The 22,238-nt window shown below is 47.9% G+C and overlaps 1 protein-coding gene across 1 annotated transcript in view; it reads right to left on the reverse strand.

Annotated features, from left to right (window-relative positions):
- The window catches only part of PRPF6 (pre-mRNA processing factor 6), a 49,293-nt gene extending 29,945 nt beyond the window's left edge, over positions 1–19,348 (reverse strand). Inside the window, exons 1-6 of the mRNA XM_082271527.1 lie at positions 19,138–19,348; positions 17,138–17,303; positions 11,245–11,363; positions 8,317–8,395; positions 8,034–8,210; positions 5,231–5,386 (exon numbers count right to left, since the gene is read on the reverse strand). Of these exons, the coding sequence (XP_082127653.1) occupies positions 5,231–5,386; positions 8,034–8,210; positions 8,317–8,395; positions 11,245–11,363; positions 17,138–17,303; positions 19,138–19,304 (864 nt within the window). The 5' untranslated portion in view covers positions 19,305–19,348. The remainder of the gene's footprint in view (positions 1–5,230; positions 5,387–8,033; positions 8,211–8,316; positions 8,396–11,244; positions 11,364–17,137; positions 17,304–19,137) is intronic.
- Positions 19,349–22,238: the final 2,890 nt, after the last annotated feature.

The following is a 22,238-nucleotide window of genomic DNA, read 5'->3' on the forward strand; positions in this document are numbered from 1 at the left end:
AAAAAAACTGAAAGTGCCGCTACTTGCGTCTTTAAAGTACTTGCTGCTAGTCCTTTCTCCATTCCCTCATGGAGGAACTCAAGCACTGAAATTAAATTTTTTAATTCAAAATTTTTGCTGGAACACCAAAAGTTGTATTTTCTCCAGACTTTCAAGTAAATATCCCTAGTCACCTTCTTCCTGCTGGAGAGAAGGGTGGAGATAACTTTTTCTGACAGGCCTCTGGCTCTCAAAATGTCTTCTTCAGTAACCACGCTGTCAGTTGTAAGCGGTCCAGTTCTGGGTACACTAGGTTCCCCTGTGTCAAAAGATCTCTCCTGTACGGAAGTTTCCAGGGAGGTTCTGAGGCAAGATTCAGCAGGAGGGCGAACCAAGGTCTCTTTGGCCAGTAAGGTGTAATCAGAATCAAGTTGGTCTTTTCTTCCCTGAACTTTTTGAGAACCAACGGAATCAGTTGGAATGGAGGGAACGCGTAAGACAAACGGAAGTCCCATGGATGGGCTAGAGCATCCAAGCCCCAGTCCTGATCCTCCCTGTGTAGGGAAAAGAATCTTTGGACTTTGGGGTCTTCCCCAAATAGATTTGTTCGCTTGTCAACAGAACAACAGACTTCCACGATCTGCATGAATACTTCTTGACTCAGACTCCATTCTTATTCCAACACCTTTTTCCTGCTCAGCAGATCTAATAGAAGGTTTTGTGACCCCTTCAGATGCACCGCTGTCAGAGAGGCTAGATTTTTCTCCGCCCAGGAGAGTAGCTTTATTGCCAGATCTGATAGCTGTCTGCTTCTTGTGCCTCCTTGCTTTGACACGTAGGCCACTGCTGTCATGTTGTCTGACAGAACTTGCACATGATGGCCCCTGACTGTCTGTTGAAAGGACCAAAGACCCAAAAGGATGGCTTTCAACTCCCGCCAGTTGGATGATTTCCTGGACTCTGCTTTGGACCATGTCCCTTGCATCGTCCGGCCTTCCAGGTGGGCTCCCCAACCCCACGAACTGGCATCCGTCGTCAGACGTTTGTTCGTCTGGAAAGTCCATTGCAGACCTTCTTCCAGATTTCTGGAATTCCTCCACCACCACAGAGATCTCTTTGCTTTCGTGGAGATTCTGATGGATTTCTCCAGATGTTCCGGGTATGACCAACTCTGCAGAAGGTCTCTCTGGAGAAGACGGGAATGCAGTCTTGCCCACTGTACTGCAGGGATAGCGGCTGTGAGCAAGCCCAAAGCTGCCATGGCCGACCTGACAGTAACCTGATGATTGGTTTGTAATCGAGCAACTGCGTTCTGAGTCTTCTCGATCTTTTCTTGAGGTAGAAACACCTTCTGGAGGACCGAATCTATTCTGTATCCCAGAAATTTTATCTGCTGAGATGGAATCAAGCTGGATTTCTCCAAATTCATGAGCCACCCCAGACTCTCTAGGTGGTCCCGAGTCTCCTGAAGGTGTACAAACGCCTGGCTCTTGGACTCTGCAAAAATTAGCAGATCGTCCAGGTAAGGGACAATTGAAATACCCCTCAGCCTTAATGGCTCTAGGGCATCCGCCATTACCTTGGTAAACACCCTTGGAGAAGATGAGAGGCCAAAGGGGAGGGCCCTGAACTGCAGATGCCAGACCGATTCCCCGAGATTGACCGCCAGCCTTAGGAATTTCTGGCACTCCTGATTTATTGGGATGTGCAGGTAGGCGTCCCTCAGATCCAAGGATGCCATGAAACAGTTTGGGGACAACAGTTTGGTCACTGAATAAATGGTGTCCATCCTGAAGTGCTTGAACCGAATTGATCTGTTTAGGATTTTCAAATTTAGGATCATTCGGTACTTGCCTGAGGGTTTTTTCACTAGAAAGATCTGAGAATAAAACTCACGGCCTTGTTGCCCCTCGGGGACTTGGATAATCACTTCCTGTTGAATCAGCTCTTGTAAAAGACATCATTGAGGAAGCCTCTTCCGGATCCCTTGGAAGGGGAGTAACATGGAATCTGCTTGGAGGTGTCTCCGAAAACTCCAGTTTGTATCCTTGAGCCACTATATTCTTTACAAAGGGGCTTGCGGATACCTCTTCCCAACGTGGGAGGAACCATAACAGCCTTCCTCCCACTGGAAGACTGTTGTCACTTGCTTTTATTGGCCTGGTCAGGTGGTCTAAAGAGGACTCCACCTTTCCCTTTGCCTTTATGGGAGGTCCATCTTGATCTCTGATCTTGTTCACGACCTCTGTTGGTTTGTTGAACAGAACAAAATCTCTTCTTAGGAGGCGATTTCTTTTTTGACGGAAAGGCCTTCTTCTTATCCGCCGTTCTGTCAAGAATTGCTTCCAATTCAGGCCCGAAAAGCAAGTCACCGGCAAAAGGTAAACCACAGAGTTTCACCTTAGAAGCTGAATCACCTGTCCAGGTTTTCAACCAGACCGCCCTCCTGGCAGAGTTGACGAGGGCTGCTGACCTGGCAGACATTTTGATAGACTCAGCAGAAGCATCGGCCATATATTTTACTGCCTTTAGGAGCAGCGGAAATGAATCCAGGAGATCTTTCCTTGCTGTTCCAGCCTCCACATGCCCTTAAGTTGTTCGAGCCAGCACTCAAGATTTCTGGCTACCACCGTGGAGGCCATGGCCGGCTTAAGGCTGGACGTAGAGGAGTCCCAAGCCTTTTTAAGGAGAGAATCTGCCCTTTTATCCATGGCGTCTTTCAGAACACCCATGTCTTCGAACGCCAAATCCGTGCGGCGAGACACCTGAGAAAAAGCAGCATCCACTCTGGGCTTCTTGTTCCATAGGTGCGCCGTATCCTCTTCAAACGGAAATCTCCTTCTTAGGGATTTAGAGAAAAAAGGGGCCCTCTCTGGGTCCTTCCACTCTTTTTCAATAGATTCCGTAAGGACTTTATGAACAGGAAAAACCCTGCGCTTTGTCTGTTCAAGGCCCTGGTACATTCTGTCATGAAGTGAAACTTGCACCTTTTCTTCTGCGATTTCCAACGTGGTGTAAATCGCTTTCAGCATCTCATCAACCTCTTCCAAGGATACTTAGAAGTAGACGGCTGGGAAGATGTACCACCCGTTTGTTGGGAATCTGATAGAACTTGTGGCGTCCTGGATAACAGGGAACGAACTGAGGACAGGGTGTCTGTGAGTTCTTTAAATGAAGATATGAATTCATTATTCTGCTGACTAGACTCTTCCTTCACAAGGTCAGCAATACATGCTTTACAAAGTGGCTTCACCCAGGAATCTGAGTGGATTCTTGCATGAAGGGCATTTCCTTGATGCTGGGGCTCTTGTCTTCACTGTGGCTTTAACCTAGTAAAGAAAAAGCCACCATGAAAGCCCAATAACCACTAATAAAAGAAAACCACCACCTAGTGATTTCTTGCAAGGGAGAAAATCGTGACCCACACCAAAAAGGATCAGAAGAAAAGACTCCCAGATGCATATATATCCTGTTAGACTGGGAACAGTTACTCAGTCTACAGGGCAGGCTCCAAAGGAGGAAGGAAGAAACCCCACAATAAAAGCTCACACAGTAAAGAAAAAAGAGGCACCACTGCACCTCTCCTACCTGAGCTTGGCCGGCGCTGGCGGTGCCTGCTTCCACCGTCGCTGCAGACTTTTCCTCCATGTTGTTGAAAAGCGCAGCTTGCTGGCAGATCTCTCCATTTAAATACCGCTTCCCGCGTCCTCCTCTGTGGACCGGAAGCGGAAGCGCCGACCTCGTGACCTGCCTCTGACCCCTGCGTGTATTGCGGTTGGAGCAAACGCCGCCACGCCCCCACCGGAAGTCCCGTCCACCGGAAGTGACGCCGCGCGTCCCCGGGATCAGAGTCCGAAAGTGCGGGAGATTCGAATGCCAAAAGCGGCTCCCCGCCCGCCGACCGGCCGAAGCGCGGACCTCTGACGCCCGGACCGGATCCTCCGATGGGTTTCAGCTCCCCTGAGCGAACGAGGTGAGAGGCTCCGGAGCATACCCCCTTTGACACTCCAGGGAGGGGAGCTGGGATGGTCTCCATGCTGAAACAGCAAACAAAAACTGGGCAACAAATCCTTCTCTCCCCCTGGAGAGAGTGCAGCCCTTCCACATAGCTCCTGCAATGCTTCCACCATGGCGGAGGAAACACAAATGACTGAGGCATGGTGGAAGAGGAGGAGTTTTTATTTGCAGTGTTTCCTGTGGATTGGGTGGAGCTGCGCTCTCTTCTCTCCAGGTGCTGTCCTGAAAGGCGATCTGAGAAAAATGCACTTTTTTTCACCTGCAAAAAAAATGTACATTTATTTATTTTTTCTTTTAAAGTGAACTTTTCCTTTAACTTATCTAAAAAGGATCTGCAATCCTGGTTAGCCTTTCTTGCAATCCACAAACCTCTGCCATGCCATACAAGACCCGCAGGTGACATGTCTTTTCTGATTCAGCAATGCAGCTTGCCATGTCCCTTTGTCCAGCTTGTTCACTGAGTAAACCAGAATTATCTGCTCTGTGCGGTAAGCAGGGCATTTACCCTCAAAGCAGCCAGACTGAAAGAGTAACAAATCTTTAGCATCAGAAAAGCAAAACATAGGTCTTGTAAAGTGTAGGTCCACCTCTGCCATTCTCAATGTTTTGTCTCATTAAATGTTTGCAGCTTTGTACAGAAAAATATCTGTAGATCTGTTAGAAATCCTGAGAGCTCCTAACTTCCTACACACTCTCGCAGTGTTACCAATACCAACCAGTGTACTGACTACAGTATACCTCCCCCCTATGTAATGCAGTTGAGAAAGGAACGTGTACTGTAGTTCAAATTGCGTTAAAACAGCCTAGAACAGTGGTAGTGAACCTTGGCACTCCAGATGTTTTGGAACTACATTTCCCATGGTGCTCAACTACACAGCAGAGTGCATGAGCATCATGGGAAATGTACTTCCCAAAACATCTGGGGTGCCAAGGTTCACCATCACTGGCCTAGAACAATAAAACTGCTCAATCACAGTTACAGAATTGGTGAATGAGTGTGGTCACCCGAGGAAAGGAAGCGTGTTAACAACAAGGATCACCAGGTGAAAAAGGAAAATATACTGCAAAAAGGAAACTAATGCATCCACCACATCTAACCCAAAATATATTTACTTTTGAATTTACGCATCTAGAAACATTATTAAAAAGAGAAACCAATTATTCTGCACATTTTTCTCCGACTGCAGGGAAGAGTTCTGAATGCACTACAAAACGGTCTCCTTTTGCTACCCACCTGGCTCAGCCTCATGTCCATCAGGGTATTTCTGGCCTGTCCGATTTTCCTCATGTCCAGTTCTCCAGAGCCGGGTGTCATCAAGCCTGGCGTCATTCCTCCTGGGTACGGGGAATTCAGGCCGCCTGGGAAAGGGGTGTTCAACCCCCCAAATTGCTAAACAGAAGAAAAGTAGTCTGTTGAAAAGCAAATCAAAGCTAATGGAAAAGCAGGATATTGTACATACAATTATTAGCCATATTTACATTATTTAATGAGAATAATGGCTGGTCAGCCACAAACATACGTTATGCATTTTTTTCTGTATAGTGTCTGTTAAAGCACACGCTCTACTACGGATGAACTTCAGGAAAAAGATAAACAGAACATCTGGAGCCATGTATTTAATAAGACTAATCTGTTTGATTTTACTTGTGCGCAGGGGATATATTGTATTGCTGTTCGTGATATTTATATATAATTTTTAAACATGTATGGTAAGTGTTTTACCTGACAAATTGTAATTTGATTCAGAAATTCTTGTTATTCTGTTCAGTCATTCTTGTTATTTTCACATTCCTGCCAGAAAGCATAGCACGGACAGGTGACCCATTTGTTGTTCAGCTTTGTAATTTCCTAAATCATTTTGCAGCTCCAACCTCTTCACTGCTAATGGATCACCATAATCCTCCTAGTACAGTGAGCAGGCAGGTGACCCAGGAAGTGGTAAATCCGATACAGTAAGCTTTCTGGCCGTGCAGTGTGGCAAAGGTGACTGAATGACAAGACCAGCTGAACAGAGTAACACCTGGCTTGATAAAAAAATTAACCCCATTTCATCTGCGGACTTAGCCTAGGTCCAGGTTTCAATTTGACTCCAAATAGAAAAGGTAGGGAGACCCACCCGGGTCAAATCACCGACACCAGTGCACCTACACCACCAGGTACGCTCAAACTGAGGAGAGGGGGGGGGGGGGGTTTTCATGAGAGTCAGCGCTCCCAAGGGATTAAAGAGCAGCCCAGCCCTGCAGCATGCCCCACGTTCACTGCCCGTTACCAGGATGCTGCAGCTGGGGGGCCTCTGCTACCTAGCACGAAGGTCAGACAGTAAAAAATAAAAACAAATGTTCTGTAAATGGTCCTGGCGGGAGGACTGGGTCTCTGTTTCGGCTTTTTATAATGTGTATGATGTGTTTTCTGTGCTGGGTGGGAGGAGCCCATCTCTCTCGTAAGCCGTCCTGGAAGAGGACTTGGGGGAAAAAAATTTCAAGCAGTTACAGGTTGAGTGTGGTAGGCAGAGTCACCTGCTAATCTTTGATATTTCTTAGGGATATCAGCAGGGAAGTCATCCCATCGCTTTGCTCCCAACCACCTTGGGTTGCTCTTGTTGCGCTTTACACAACATGAAGTTTAACCACTTGCCGACCGCCCCACGCAGATTTACTGTGGCAGGGCGGCTTGGCTGCGCATAATCACGTAGATCTACGCGATTATGTGCATGCGGTCTCAGTGGCACGAGCGTGCCGCCGAAGCCGCACTCCCGCTGTGATTAGACACAGTGGGAGCCAGATCGCGGGAGGAGCGGGCTTAATTGCCGCCGGCCTCTCGCAATCTTCACAGAAACTGACAGGAGAGCCGCCTGCCTATGTAAACAAAGCAGGCGGCTCGTCTGCCAGACAGGCACACAGAGATCTGTGTGCCTTTCACAGAGCCCCCCCCCCAGTTATCAAGAGCTTTAGGCATACATTTAATCCCTTGATCAACCCCAGTAATTAACCCCTTCCCTGTCAATGTCATTTATAAAAGTAACAGTGCATATTATTTAGCACCGATTACTGTATTAAAGTCACTAGTCCCCAAAAAGTGTCAAAAAGGTCAGTTAGGGGGTCTGATCTTAAAATCGCTGATCGCTGCCATTCCAACAGAAAACAAAGTCCAAAAATCCATCCCGTAGTTTGCAAATGCTATAATTTTTGCACAAACCAATATACGCTTTTTGTGTTTTTTTTTTTACCAAAAATATGTAGCAGAATACAAATTTGCCGAGACTGAAAAAAATTTGATTTTTAAAAAAAATTATTATTGGGAATGTTTTAAAGCAGAAAGTAAAAAATAGTGTTTTTTTCAGAATTGTCGCTCTTTTTTGTTTATAGTGCAAAATCTAAAAAACGCAGAGGTGATCGATCAAATACCACCAAAAGAAATCTCTATTTGTAGGGAAAAAAAAAGGACATCAATTGTATTTGGGTACAGCGTCACATGACTGCGCAATTTTTAGTTAAATTATTGCAGTGCCGAATCGCAAAAAATGGCCTGGTCATTATGGGGGTAAAACCTTCCTGGAGCTGAAGTGGTTAAAGTATATGTAAACCCAAAACTTTGTTTTGGATAGAGTAGGGAATATTTACATATTTACGACCTTTGACAGGTTATTTTGTCTCTTCTATTGGGGAGATTTCTGTTCAATTCCTGTCAGAGACATAAGAGGACATTAGAAAATCTCCCCAAGCGGAGGGAAAAAACTGTTTTGGCACCCAGAACAATGGCCGCCAATGGAATGGAAAATTTAGTAGTTCCTATGACAATGCCAAAACTTAAATTTTTTTATTGCTCCATTTACAATCCAAGTGCGAAAAAAACAAAAAAGAGCTTTAAACTTAACACCAACATCCACCTGGAATAGAATTGGTGTGTTCTGGAAAAATAAACGTTTTCAGCAGTTTGAGTTATTTCTCACTCATCTACTGAAAGTTGAAAAGAATCAGTTTTGGTTTGACTGTCCACAGCAATTTTATCAGAGGTAAATCGCAGAGCTCCTTCTCACCGTCTGTCGTGGATCAACAGATGAGTGGTTATCCCCCGACTGCAAATGTTTAGCAAAGAAGCTGTCAGGGACTGGAGTGAGTTTCTCATGGCGAGGATTTCGCTGGCGCTTGTTCCGGGCGTCGCCAACCTCAGGGATGCTCAGCCACTCCTCTTCTGTCACTTCAGCTAATTTCCTCTAAACAGGAGAAATGATATGCAAATGGTGCATTGATAAGGATACCATGGCAAATCAATAAAAAAACTGCTTCTACATTACTAACAATATAACATTTTAAAGTTACCTTTAAATCTGAAAACTGCTGCTGGATTTTGGGTCTCTCCATACGATATTTTTCAATTTCTTCTTTCTCCCTTTGTTCTCTGTTGATCAGAAAAAAAAAGAAGGGGGAATTATACAACGATCATACATTGTGCAAATTTATAAAATTAAGAGGCCCAGCAAGAAAAGTTTAAAGCAAACTTCTAATTTGCCTAGGCAAGACAAAGCAACAAGTCACTTTAAGTCTGGGTTCACACTGGTGTGAATTGGATGGTTTCTTTGCATCCGATTCGCATGTCAGGAGACTGAGCGGCTCTCAATGGTGCCGCTTCACACAGCTCCGGGATGGCTGCAGAGCAGTTTGCAGAAGATTCCAGTGCGTCTTCTGGTCCGTTCAAGTCCGAATTCAGCCAAAAATTCGGACCTGAACAGGAACACACCGAAGCCCTTGCTGCGAGCCACCTAATGCCCCCTCCCCAGCTGCACATACTGAGCCTTGTTTCACTCCCTGACACACTGTTCAACCAATAGCAAGGGCAGCAGCAAGCACCGTGTAGACCCCTAATACACGACATGGATTAGAGAGGAGAGTATGTGCTGCTAGAGACAGGCATTTAAAATGGCCTGAAAGGGTAAAGCAAGTATGCTTCAAGGGTAAGTGCACCCCCACCGACCAAAAAAATAATATCAGAGCAAGCAAAAGACTTTACACAACAGAGCGGCATTGGGGTAAATATAGGACAAGTTTAAAAAAAAAAAAAAAAAAAAAAAAACCTCAAGGCTCCCTAACCCTGTATCAAATTGACAACATTGCAGGGGTATCAACAAAAGCTGAGGGGATCTAGCCTTACCCTACTAAAAATAATCATTTTCAGTTTTGTCTGCCTGTCTCTCTAAAGCTGGACAAAACACTAGTCTAGTTCTACATTTTTTTTTTTTGTTTTTTTGTTAAAAATGTTAAATATCCCCCACTTATGATAATAAACCTAAACAAATGTCTTAAAAAATAAAAAAGGGAAGGAAAGTCTATTAATTCCAAAATCAAATGTTTAAAGCAAACCAAATTTAAAAATAGTTTCAAAAAGCATTTGTCAAGTCATCAAATGTAGTGAAAATTTTTGAATGAATGTTACTTTGAAAATCTCTAGTGTATGGAGCTTTACCAAAAGAAACAAAAACAAAAAAGAAAGTTTCCATTTTTGCTGTTCATACACTTTAACCACTTGCCGCACGCCGATCTACGTCGGCGGTCAGCCCCTCACAGGCAAAGTGACGTAGGGCTACGTCACTAGCTTGTGAGGGTCTAGGGAGCGAGCGCGCGCCGCCGGAGGCGCGCTCCCGCGAGGTCACGGACCCCCCCGCGCGTGTGACCGGCGGACCCGATGTCCGCCGGCCACTCTGCGATCGGCGGGGGAGAGGGAGAAAGTCAGGCAGCTTGTGTAAACAAGCTGCCTGTCATTCTCCCCTCTGTATGAGAGCTGATCATATGGATCTACTATGTAGATCCGTTGATCACTCTGCATACAGCTGAAGCCACAGCCAATCACAGTAAGAATCACGCCCCTAGGGACACACAGCCCCTCCCTCTCAAATAAAGTTAACCCCTTCACTACCAGTGTATTTTTACAGTAACAGTGCATATATATAGCACTGATTACTGTAGAAATGTCACTGGTAACCCCAAAAGTGTCAAAAATGTCAGTCAAGGGTCCGATCTGTCCGCCGCAATGTCGCAGTACCGCAAAAAAAAAAAAAAAAAACGCAGATCGCCGCCATTACACGTTAAAAAAATAACAACAAAAATGACAAAAATCTTTCCCTTAGTCAGTAAACGCAATAACTTTTGCGCAAAGCAATCAAAATACGCTTTTTGCGATTTTTTTTACCAAACATAGGTAGCATAAAACAAATTGGCCGAAAATGTTAAAAAATTTTGATTTTTACATTTTTTTGGGGGGGAATTTCATATTAAAAAAAAGGGAAAAATATTGCTATTTTTGCAAAATTGACGCTCTTTTTTTGTTTATAGCGCGTGATCAAAAAAATCGCACAGGTGATCAAATACCGCCAAAAGAAAGCTCTGTTTGTGGGAAAAAAAGGACGCCAAATTCGTTTAGGTACAGCGTCGCACGACCGCGCAATTGTCCGTTAAAGTCACGCAGTGCCGAATCGCAAAATACCCCCTGGTCGTTTAGCAGCCAAATCCTCCGGGGCTTAAGTGGTTAAACCAGTGTCTCTCAACGGTCCTCAGGGCACACTAAACAGGTCAGATTTTAGGTATTACCTTGGTTAGGCGCAAACTAGACTACTGCATTTGCAGAGCAGCAAATGATATCATCTGTGAAGTATTTCAGTTTTCTTGTAAACCTGGCCTGTTTGTGTGCCCTGAGGACCGGAGTTGAGAAACACTGCTTTAAAGTGATTGTAAAGTCTCTGTTAAAATAAAAAAAAATAAAAAAAAAACAGCATATTATACTTACCTCCTGGGCAGTGGTTTTGCACAGGGCAGCCTGGATCCTCTTCTCGGGTCCCTCTTCGCTGCTCCTGGCCCCTTCCTCCTGTCGAGTGCTCCCACAGCAAGCAGCTTGCTATGGGGGGCACCGAGCTGCAACTCCGTGTGTCCGTTCGGCCCAGCCACCTCTCTCTGGCTAACTGACTTTGATCGACAGCAGTGGGAGCCAATGGCACCGCAGCTGTGTCAGCCAATCAGGAGGAGTATTGGATGGCCAAGGGGCTCAGACCGCGCTGGACAAAGATGGGGCTCAGGAAAGTATTAGGGGGCGCTGGGGAGGCTGCTACACACAGAAGGGTTTTTAGCTTAATGCGTTAAGATTAAAAAAATGTTCTGACTTTACAACTCCTTTAATGTTTCACTTGGCATACAGTTTAATGATGTTTCCAATCAGAATTTTCTTGTTTTTAACACTACAGGAGTTAAACATGTACAAACCTTCTCTCTTTTCGTCTTTCATCCATTCTTTTGTCCAATGCAGCATAGATGGCATCTGCCTCTTCATCATCCTTCTCGTATGGGCCGCTGGAGAACAAACTGCCAGCATAGCCATTAAACTGCAAAGTGAGGGTGAAAAAAATGTAAAACGGGTATCAGCATTTGTTAGGGCTCTTTCACATGGGCGGACAGATCGGGAAATGTCTCACTGCCTGTGATTAGTGGAGTGCAGTGTGGACTTCCTAGCGGGATCGGGCACGTAGCAACTCGAACACGCCTGAGCTCATCTCTAATGAAGAGCGGACACTGACACAGACCTCTCTATGGGCAGTCGGTGGGCAACGATTGGTCTGATCAAGTCTGCCTTAAAAACTGACAGGCAGATCCCACCATTCCGCCCATGGGAAAGGGGCCTAAAGGCCGCTTTCATAGGGGCATCATCCGTTCAGTCACGTTTTTTGAAACGTGACTGAAGAAGAAACGTATTCGGGTTACATCAGTTTTTCATCTCTTAGCGTCCGATTCTGTTTTTAAATAGAAGAAAAATGCAGGACTGCTTCTATTCAACCACTTGCTGACCGTATCCCTTACATGTACAGCGGCAAGGCAGCTCTGCTTCCCCGGATCACGTACTAGGTATGTAAGCCAGCAGGTTAGGGTAGGGGGTGCGTGTGCCGTGACTAAACACAGCAGATGCCGGCCAATCGTCAGGAAGACACACTGAACAGAGCACCGCCTACATAAACAAGGCAGAGGTTTGTCCTGTCTGCCGTCAGACAGTGATGGATTTTCAAAGCAGGGAAAGAAAATCTATCACATCCCTTAGTAAAAGCAGCACACAGGGTACACCAAAACACTGGCTAGGCACACATTTAACCCTTTGATCGCCCTGTTTAACCCCTTCTCAGCCAGTGTCAATAGTACAGTGACAGTGCATATTTTTAGTAACGATCACTGTATTAGTATCACTGGTTCCCACAAAGTGTCAGAATGTCTGCCGTCCCACTATACAGTGCCTTGCAAAAGTATTCGGCCCCCTTGAACTTTGCAACCTTTTGCCACATTTCAGGCTTCAAACAAAGATATAAAACTGTAATTTTTTGTGAAGAAACAACAACAAGTGGGACACAGTCATGAAAAAGTGGAACAAAATTTATTGGAAATTTCAAACTTTAACAAATAAAAAACTGAAAAATTGGGCGTGCAAAATTATTCAGCCCCCTTAATAGTTTGTAGCGCCACCTTTTGCTGCGATTACAGCTGTAAGTCGCTTGGGGTATGTCTCTATCAGTTTTGCACATCGAGAGACTGAAATTTTTGCCCATTCCTCCTTGCAAAACAGCTCGAGCTCAGTGAGGTTGGATGGAGAGCGTTTGTGAACAGCAGTTTTCAGTTCTTTCCACAGATTCTCGATTGGATTCAGGTCTGGACTTTGACTTGGCCATTCTAACACCTGGATATGTTTATTTGTTAAACATTCCATTGTAGATTTTGCTTTATGTTTTGGATCATTGTCTTGTTGGAAGACAAATCTCCGTCCCAGTCTCAGGTCTTTTGCAAACTCCATCAGGTTTTCTTCCAGAATGGTCCTGTATTTGGCTCCATCCATCTTCCCATCAATTTTAACCATCTTCCCTGTCCCTGCTGAAGAAAAGCAGGCCCAAACCATGATGCTGCCACCACCATGTTTGACAGTGGGGATGGTGTGTTCAGGGTGATGAGTTGTGTTGCTTTTACGCCAAACATAACGTTTTGCATTGTTGCCAAAAAGTTTGATTTTGGTTTCATCTGACCAGAGCACCTTCTTCCACATGTTTGGTGTCTCCCAGGTGGCTTGTGGCAAACTTTAAACAACACTTTTTATGGATATCTTTAAGAAATGGCTTTCTTCTTACAACTCTTCCATAAAGGCCAGATTTGTGCAGTATACGACTGATTGTTGTCCTATGGACAGAGTCTCCCACCTCAGCTGTAGATCTCTGCAGTTCATCCAGAGTGATCATGAGCCTCTTGGCTGCATCTCTGATCAGTCTTCTCCTTGTATGAGCTGAAAGTTTAGAGGGACAGCCAGGTCTTCGTAGATTTGCAGTGGTCTGATATTCCTTCCATTTCAATATTATCGCTTGCACAGTGCTCCTTGGGATGTTTAAAGCTTGGGAAATCTTTTTGTATCCAAATCCAGCTTTAAAAACTTCTCCACAACAGTATCTCGGACCTGCCTGGTGTGTTCCTTGTTCTTCATGATGCTCTCTGCGCTTTAAACGGACCTCTGAGACTATCACAGTGCAGGTGCATTTATACAGAGACTTGATTACACACAGGTGAATTCTATTTATCATCATTAGTCATTTAGGTCAACATTGGATCATTCAGAGATCCTCACTGAACTTCTGGAGAGAGTTTGCTGCACTGAAAGTAAAGGGGCTGAATAATTTTGCACGCCCAATTTTCCAGTTTTTTATTTAACAAAGTTTGAAATATCCAATAAATTTCGTTCCACTTCCTGATTGTGTCCCACTTGTTATTGATTCTTCACAAAAAATTACAGTTTTATATCTTTATGTTTGAAGCCTGAAATGTGGCAAAAAGTCACAAAGTTCAAGGGGGCCGAATACTTTTGCAAGGCATTGTAAGTCGCTGATCGCTGCCACTGCTAATAAAAATAAATAAATGAAAATTCCAGTATATATCCCATAGTTTGTAGATGCTTTTGTGCAAACCAATCAATATACGCTTATTAGGATTTTTTTTAACCAAAAATATGTACACAGAATACATATTGGCCTAAATTTTTGAAGAAATTTGATTGTTTAAATGTTTTTATTGGATAGGTTTTATAACAAAGTAAAAAATAGTTTTTTTTTCAAAATTGCTGGTCATTTTTTGTTTATAGCGCAAATAAACGCAGAGGTGATCAAATACCACCAAAAGACATATATTTGAGGGGAAAAAAAAAAAAAAAACATTTTATTTATGGACAGCATTGCATCACCGTGCAATTGTCAGTTAAAGTAACGCAGTGCCGTATAGCAAAAAATAGCCTGGTAATGAAGGGGGGTGAACGTTCTGGAGGTCAAGTGGTTAAAAAAAAAAAAACACGACGAAAAATTATTGTAAACAGACATTTGTTTATATCCGTTTGCCCACAGGAATGCATTGCGGTCTGTTTTTCATCTGTCAATAGATGGAGGAAAAATAGGCAGACGGAACACCCATGTGAAAGAGGCCTTATTTAAACTGGATATTTGTCTTACCGTAAAATCCTTTTCTCTGAGGTTCACTGACAGACAGCTTCAATTCTTCAGACCATTGGGCTTATGCTCTTGCTCTCTAGGAGTCAGACTAGGCAGAAACCTTTTTGGTTATGCCCCTGGGGCAGTCCCAGAGGGACTTCCTGCTGTAGGATTCCAGTTTGTAACAAGCAGTATCAGAAGAACAAATAACTCAACCCTAATAGAGGGGCAGGTGCTGTGTCCGTCAATGAACCTCAGAGAAAAGGATTTTATGGTAAGACAAAAATCTAGTTCTCTTTCGTTCACTAACGGACACAGCTTCAAGTCTTCAGACCATTGCGATGTCCCAAAGCAGTGTCACCATGAGGAGTGGGGAAAAAACACAGCAAACGCAGAATTCCCAACAAGGCTAAACATAGCCAACCAGGTAACAGGAATTCAACTAGGAAAAACTGGAGCAGTCCACCAAGAAAAATTCTCACCCTCAAGAAGCGAAAGCCTCTGCAACCGCAGCCTGCAAAACTTTGCGGCCAAATGCTGCATCCCTTCCGAAGATGCAAGTGCATCCACCTTATAACATTTTGTGAATGTGTGTACAGACGACCACATAACCGCCTTGCACACCTGAACCACTGACGCCTGATGACAGAAGGCACCAAGAGCCCTTGTAGAATTCGCTTTAACAGGGAACCTGATTCTTAATGGAGTAGGCCTGCACCACAGTCTGCCTGATCCACTTAGAAATAGTCGCAGGAGATGCAGCCAGCCCCTTACGAGGTCCATCCATAAGAACAAAAAGAATCTGATTTCCTAATCAGTTCAGTCACCACCAGATACACCAGAATACCCCTTACCACATCTAAAGAATGAGAGGCAATTTCCTTAGGATGTTGCGGCTTAGAATTAAAGGGATGGTAACACAATGTCTTCATTCAAATGAAACCCCGAGACAACCTTAGGAAGGAACACACTTTGTTCCTACGAATCACCAAATAAGGTGACCGACAGGACAAAGCAGCCAACTCCGACACACGACGTGCGGAATAGCTACTAAAAAAGCCACCTTCTGCGACAGAAGAACGCTTACCTGACACTAGAGGCCCCCACAGCCTCAGCACTGCATGAGACTACAGGAAAATGGCCGTCATTGAAACTATGGCGTAACCAAAAACATGACCGCTGGACTACACAAACATGGCCGCCGAAGCCGGGAATACAGAGACCACTACAAAATGGCAGCACCACGTGATGCTGTATGGGACCCTGGACCCCAGAGAAAAGTTCACAGACCCCCAGGAGGGCCAACCTAGCATGGAGCATGGAGTAATAGTTAGGTTGCGCTCGTAGGCCAAACTGGGAAGACCATAAGGATCTAGAATATCCAGTGCATCGCCCAGTCCGGCTGTTGATTGTAGTTCACACAGGAACAAAAACAATAAAGATAAAATTAAAAATTCTATTTAAAAAAGGAAAAAATGCCAGGACAGCACATTCCAGCAGAGAGCCGGGTCCTTACTCCTGACTAGGCAGAAAAGTACAGCAGGAAGTAATGGTATACCCTCTGCGACTGCCCCAGGGGCGTAACCAAAAAGGTTTCCGCCTAGTCCTACTCCTAGAGAGCGAGCGCATAAAGCCCATTGGTCTGAAGAACTGAAGCTGTGTCTGTCAACGAACAAAAGAGAAAATGTCGTTTTTTTATTTTAGAAATCTATAGTTTACATCCAAATGTTACAATGAACCAAAAAATAATTTCTACTGCAATAAAAGGCTGCCTGCTTGCAATTTCTGCTACTAAAGGTTGAGTTCCACTTTTACACAGGGACAGACAAGCTGTGTACATTAGACTATATACACTGATCAGCCATAACATTATGATGACCCACCCAATATTTAAAAGATCCCCCTTTGCCCCCAAAATAGCCCTATTTTTGTATCTAACGGCATGGACATCACTAGATCTCTGATAGTCCGCTGTGGTATCTGACACCAACTCATCAGTAGAAGATCCTACAAGTCCTGTAAGTTGAGGTGAACACCTTGTTGTGTTCCTCATTCTTTAACCATTTTGGCAGTGATGCAGGGTGCATTATTCTGCTGAAAGAAGCCACTGTCACCAGGGAATACGGTGCTCATAAAGGGGTGTACTTGGGTCACCAACAATGGTGGTACGGGTCAAAGTAACATTCACATGAATGGCAGAACATTGCCCAAATCATAACACTGCCTCCGCCGGCTTGCCTTCTCTCCATACTGCATCCTGGTGTCCTCTCTTCCCCAGGTAAGTCACACACGGCCATCTTTATGATGTAAAAGAAAACGTGACCAATCACACCAGGCCACTTCTTCCATTGCTCCGTGATTCAGTTCTGATGCTCATGTGCCCATTGTAGGCGCTTCTGGCTGTGGAAACGGGTCAGCATGGGAACCCTGACTGATCTGTGGATACACAGCAACTGCTTCCAATACATCAACTTCAGGAACAACATGCTTACATGCTGCCTAATAGAACCCACATACCTTCAAACCATTGTAACTAATCAATGCTATTCATTAACCTGTCAGTGGTCCTAATGTTATGGCTGATTGGTGAATATCCTATAGTGTGCTTAGACAATTGTAGAGGAATATCGGTCCCAACTTCCCCACAGTTCTCTCAGTACCTCATCGTAGTTTGTATCATTCAAATCTTCATCGTCATCATCAGCCTGATTCTTCTTCATCTGATCCCCAACCGTTCTTTTCCCTGGTGGGGCGTGGCGATCGTCCACTGGATCATTGGCATCACGAGCCGGACCGATATCAGAGCGAGTGGTGAAACCTGTGGCACTGCAGAATGACAGCAATGTGACATCAATGGCTGAAACACCATTCTAAAACACCAGCCAATACCCACTACCCAACTCCCTTCATACCCCCCTCCCCAGTGTCCCCCCTCACATCCATCCTCCTCCCCAGTGTCCCCCTCACACCCCCCCTTCCCAGTGTCCGCCTCACCCCCCCCTTCCCAGTGTCCGCCTCACACCCCCCCCCTCCCCAGTGTCCGCCTCCCACCCCTCCTTCCTCCCCAGTGTCCCCCTCATACCCCCCCTTCCCAGTGTCCCCCCTCACCCCCCCTCCCCAGTGTCCCCCCTCATACCCCCCCTCCCCAGTGTCCCCCCTCACCCCCACCTCCCCAGTGTCCCCCCTCATACCCCCCCTCCCCAGTGTCCCCCTCACACCCCCCCTCCCCAGTGTCCCCCCCCTCACACCCCCCCTCCCCAGTGTCCCCCCCCTCACAACCCCCCCTCCCCAGTGTCCCCCCCCTCACAACCCCCCCTCCCCAGTGTCCCCCCCTCCCCAGTGTCCCCCCTCACATCCATCCTCCTCCCCAGTGTCCCCCTCACACCCCCCCTTCCCAGTGTCCGCCTCACCCCCCCCTTCCCAGTGTCCGCCTCACACCCCCCCCCTCCCCAGTGTCCGCCTCACACCCCCCCCTCCCTCCCCAGTGTCCCCCTCATACCCCCCCTTCCCAGTGTCCCCCCTCACCCCCCCTCCCCAGTGTCCCCCCTCATACCCCCCCTCCCCAGTGTCCCCCCTCACCCCCACCTCCCCAGTGTCCCCCCTCATACCCCCCCTCCCCAGTGTCCCCCTCACACCCCCCCTCCCCAGTGTCCCCCCCCTCACAACCCCCCCTCCCCAGTGTCCCCCCCTCACAACCCCCCCTCCCCAGTGTCCCCCCCTCACAACCCCCCCTCCCCAGTGTCCCCCCTCACAACACCCCCTCCCCAGTGTCCCCCCCTCACAACCCCCCCTCCCCAGTGTCCCCCCCTCACAACCCCCCCTCCCCAGTGTCCCCCCCTCACAACCCCCCCCCCCCCTCCCCAGTGCCCCCCCTCCCCAGTGTCCGCCTCACACCTCCCCTCCCCAGTATCCACCTGACAACCCCCCCCTCCCCAGTGCCCCCCTCACACCCCCCCTTCCTCACTGTCCCCCCCTCATACTCCCCCCCCTCTCCTCAGTGCCCCCTCATACCCCCCCTCACACCCCCTCTCCCCAGTGTCCCCCCTCACACCTCTTCTCCGGAGTGTCCCCCCTCACACCCCCCACCCCAGTGCCCTCCTCACACCCCCCTCCCCAGTGTCCCCCCTCAAACCCCCCTCTGCCCAGTGTCCCCCTCACAACCCCCCCCCCTGCCCAGTGTCCCCCTCACAACCCCCCCTGCCCAGTGTCCCCATCACAACCCCCCCCTGCCCAGTGCCCCCCTCCCCAGTATCCACCTGACAAACCCCCCCCTCCCCAGTGTTCCCCTCACACCCCCCCCCCTTCCTCACTGTCCCCCCTCATACTTCCCCCCCTCCCCATCTCCTCAGTGCCCCCTCATACCCCCCCTCCCCAGTGTCCCCCCTCACACCCCCCACCTTAGTGCCCTCCTCACCCCCCCCCCCTCCCCAGTATCCGCCTGACAACCCCCCCCCTCCCCAGTGTCCCCCTCACACCCCCCCCCCCACTTCCTCACTGTCCCCCTCCCCATTTTCTAAGTGTCCCCGTCACACCCTTCCCCCCATTATCTGTGTCTCCTCCTGTCATAATCTGTGTCCCCCTCATTCACCCCCCATTATCTAAGTTCCCTCTCCCCCATATTTATCTCAGGTTTCCCTTATCCCCCCTCCCGGGTTCTCACCCTCTCCCCAGGCCCGGCACATATCCCAGCGGGGCCGGCATGCCCAGGAACGGCTTCTTCTTCTTGTTCATGGTGCCGGTGATGGAGGCAGTCAGTCCGGACACCCCTCCGGGGTTCCCGGCTCCTGAGGGCCCAGAGCCGCTTCCAGCAGACGAGGAGGTCGCCATCTTCTTCACAGCACCAAACACACCGTCCTCCCACACTGCACCGCGACTACTTCCGCCCTGAGTCCGCCCGTCACTAGGGCGAAAGAGGGACCGACGGCGCCATTTTGTTGGAGGTCAGACTGAGCCACCAGCTGTACCTGAGAGGAAACATGGGACAGCGTCACTCTATACCCCCCCTCCCCCCGTCCATATATAATCAGTAGTCACTCTCCTCAGTGTCCCTCCCCAGGAGAATCCAAGAGGTAAATATCGGCTCTGATAGATCTACAATTGTCATACAGAGGCCTTTCTGTAATAAATCATGCGTGACACCCCCTCAATTTACTTCTCAGGAAGGGGGTTACCTCAGTGTCTCTTCTACCCCCCCCCCAATTACCTCAGTGTCTCCTACCCCCCCCAATTACCTCAGTGTCTCCTTCTACCCCCCCCCCCCCCAATTACCTCAGTGTCTCCTTCTACCCCCCCCCCAATTACCTCAGTGTCTCCTTCTACCCCCCCCCACAATTACCTCAGTGTCTCCTTCTACCCCCCTAATTACCTCAGTGTCTCTTCTACCCCCCCCCCAATTACCTCAGTGTCTCCTACCCCCCCCCCCCCAATTACTTCAGTGTTCCCTACTAACCCCCCCCCCCCACCATTACCTCAGTGTCTCCTACCCCCCCCCCCCAATTACCTCAGTGTCTCCTTCTACCCCACCCCCCAATTACCTCAGTGTCTCTTTCTACCCCCCTAATTACCTCAGTGTCTCCTACCCCCCCCCAATTACCTCAGTGTCTCCTACCCCCCCCAATTACCTCAGTGTTCCCTACTAACCCCCCCCCCCCAATTACCTCAGTGTCTCCTACTACCCCCCCCCCCCAATTACCTCAGTGTCTCCTTCTACCCCACCCCCCAATTACCTCAGTGTCTCCAACTACCCCCCCCCCCTTAATTGCCTCAGTGTCTCCTACCCCCCCCCCCCACAATTACCTCAGTGTCCCCTACTAAACCCCCCCCATTACCTCAGTGCCCCCCCTACTAAACCCCCCCCATTACATCAGTGTCTCCCACACCCCCCCCCCCAATTACCTCAGTGTCTCCTACCCCCCCCCCCAATTACCTCAGTGCCCCCTACTAAACCCCCCCCCCCAATTACATCAGTGTCTCCTACTACCCCCCCCCCCCAATTACCTCAGTGTCTCCTTCTACCCCACCCCCCAATTACCTCAGTGTCTCCTACCCCCCCCAATTACCTCAGTGTCCCCTACTACACCCCCCCCCCAATTACCTCAGTGTCTCCTACTACCCCCCCCCCCGATTACCTCAGTGTCTGTCCCCTACTACCCCCCCATTACCTCAGTGTCTCCTACTACCCCCCCCCCATTACCTCAGTGTCTCCTCCTACACCCCCCCCCCCCATTACCTCAGTGTCTCCTCCTACACCCCCCCCCCATTACCTCAGTGTCTCCTACACCCCCCCCCCATTACCTCAGTGTCTTCTACTACCCCCCCCCATTACCTCAGTGTCTCCTACTACCCCCCCCAATTACCTCAGTGTCCCCTACTACCCCCCCCCAATTACCTCATTGTCTCCTACTACACCCCCCCAATTACCTCAGTGTCTCCTACACCCCCCCCCTATTACCCCAGTGTCTCCTACTACCCCCCCCCCCCATTACCCCAGTGTCTCCTACTACCCCCCCCAATTACCCCAGTGTCTCCTACTACCCCCCCCCCCCCCCAATTACCTCAGTGTCTCCTACACCCCCCCCCCCCCCACAATTACCTCAGTGTCTCCTACTACACCCCCCCAATTACCTCAGTGTCTCCTACTACCCCCCCCCCCCCAATTACCTCAGTGTCTCCTACACCCCCCCCCCACCATTACCTCAGTGTCTCCTACTACCCCCCCCCCCCCCACGAGAGTCCCCGCCCCCCTTCACATCAGAGTCCAGATCAGTGCTGCCCCCCCCCCCCCAATTGAGAGTCCCCATCAGAGTTCCCCCTTACATGAGAGTCTTTATCACAGTCCTCCCGTTGACAAAAGAATGGTCTTTGATGAAAGGCCAAATACAGCGCTTGTCTAATATATAGCATTTCCATGCTAATCTCTGTGATGAATTATAATCAAGTGAATATCAGAGATAGGTATAAAAAATTCCCAATAAATAATTAAGCATGTGCTATAAAGTGCATAAGTGACTCGGTATATGACATATAAAATCCAGGTATAAAAATCAATCAGCAATAAAAAACAGTTCAAGGTGAACGGTGACGAAGTGCTTAAAATATAGTCCTTAGTGCATAAGTGACTGGTGTATGACGTGTAAAATTTCTAATCTAAATATCAAGCAGCAATCAGCAATAAAAAATCAGCAGTAAAAAAAAAAAAGACATACCAGAGTAAACAGTGACTTTGTGCTCAAAATATTGTCCTTAGTGAAAGTGAATCTTCACAATTGGAAGGTGCAAGTGCTCTGGCTTGATTGGCTATGACATCGATTTCTTGTCCCGAGTGAATGGGTAAAGTGGATCTCTTACCAGATCTCATGGGTCCTATATGCCATATGGCATTAAGACCATTCAGGCTTTGATGGCCCCCTGGGCCAAATGGGTTCCCTTTTTGGTGGTCCTATGGGCTGGTAACGGCTCCTCTAGGCAGACATGATCTCGCGAGACTGGGACGTGGGCAGATCGGGAGAGGTAAAGTGACTGAAGAGCGGTGTGTGCCCGGGGCTGGAGGAGGACGTCTGTGGGTTTAAGATTTTAAGGAAGGGTCATACCCACCTACCTGCACTGATCATGTCTGCCTAGAGGAGCCGTTACCAGCCCATAGGACCACCAAAAAGGTAACCAGGGGGCCATCAAAGCCTGAATGGTCTTAATGCCATATGGCATATAGGACCCATGAGATCTGGTAAGAGATCCACTTTACCCATTCACTCGGGACAAGAA

This window comes from Pelophylax lessonae (genome assembly GCF_965119305.1).
Source record: "Pelophylax lessonae genome assembly, chromosome: 11".
Classification (NCBI taxonomy): Eukaryota; Metazoa; Chordata; class Amphibia; order Anura; family Ranidae; genus Pelophylax; species Pelophylax lessonae.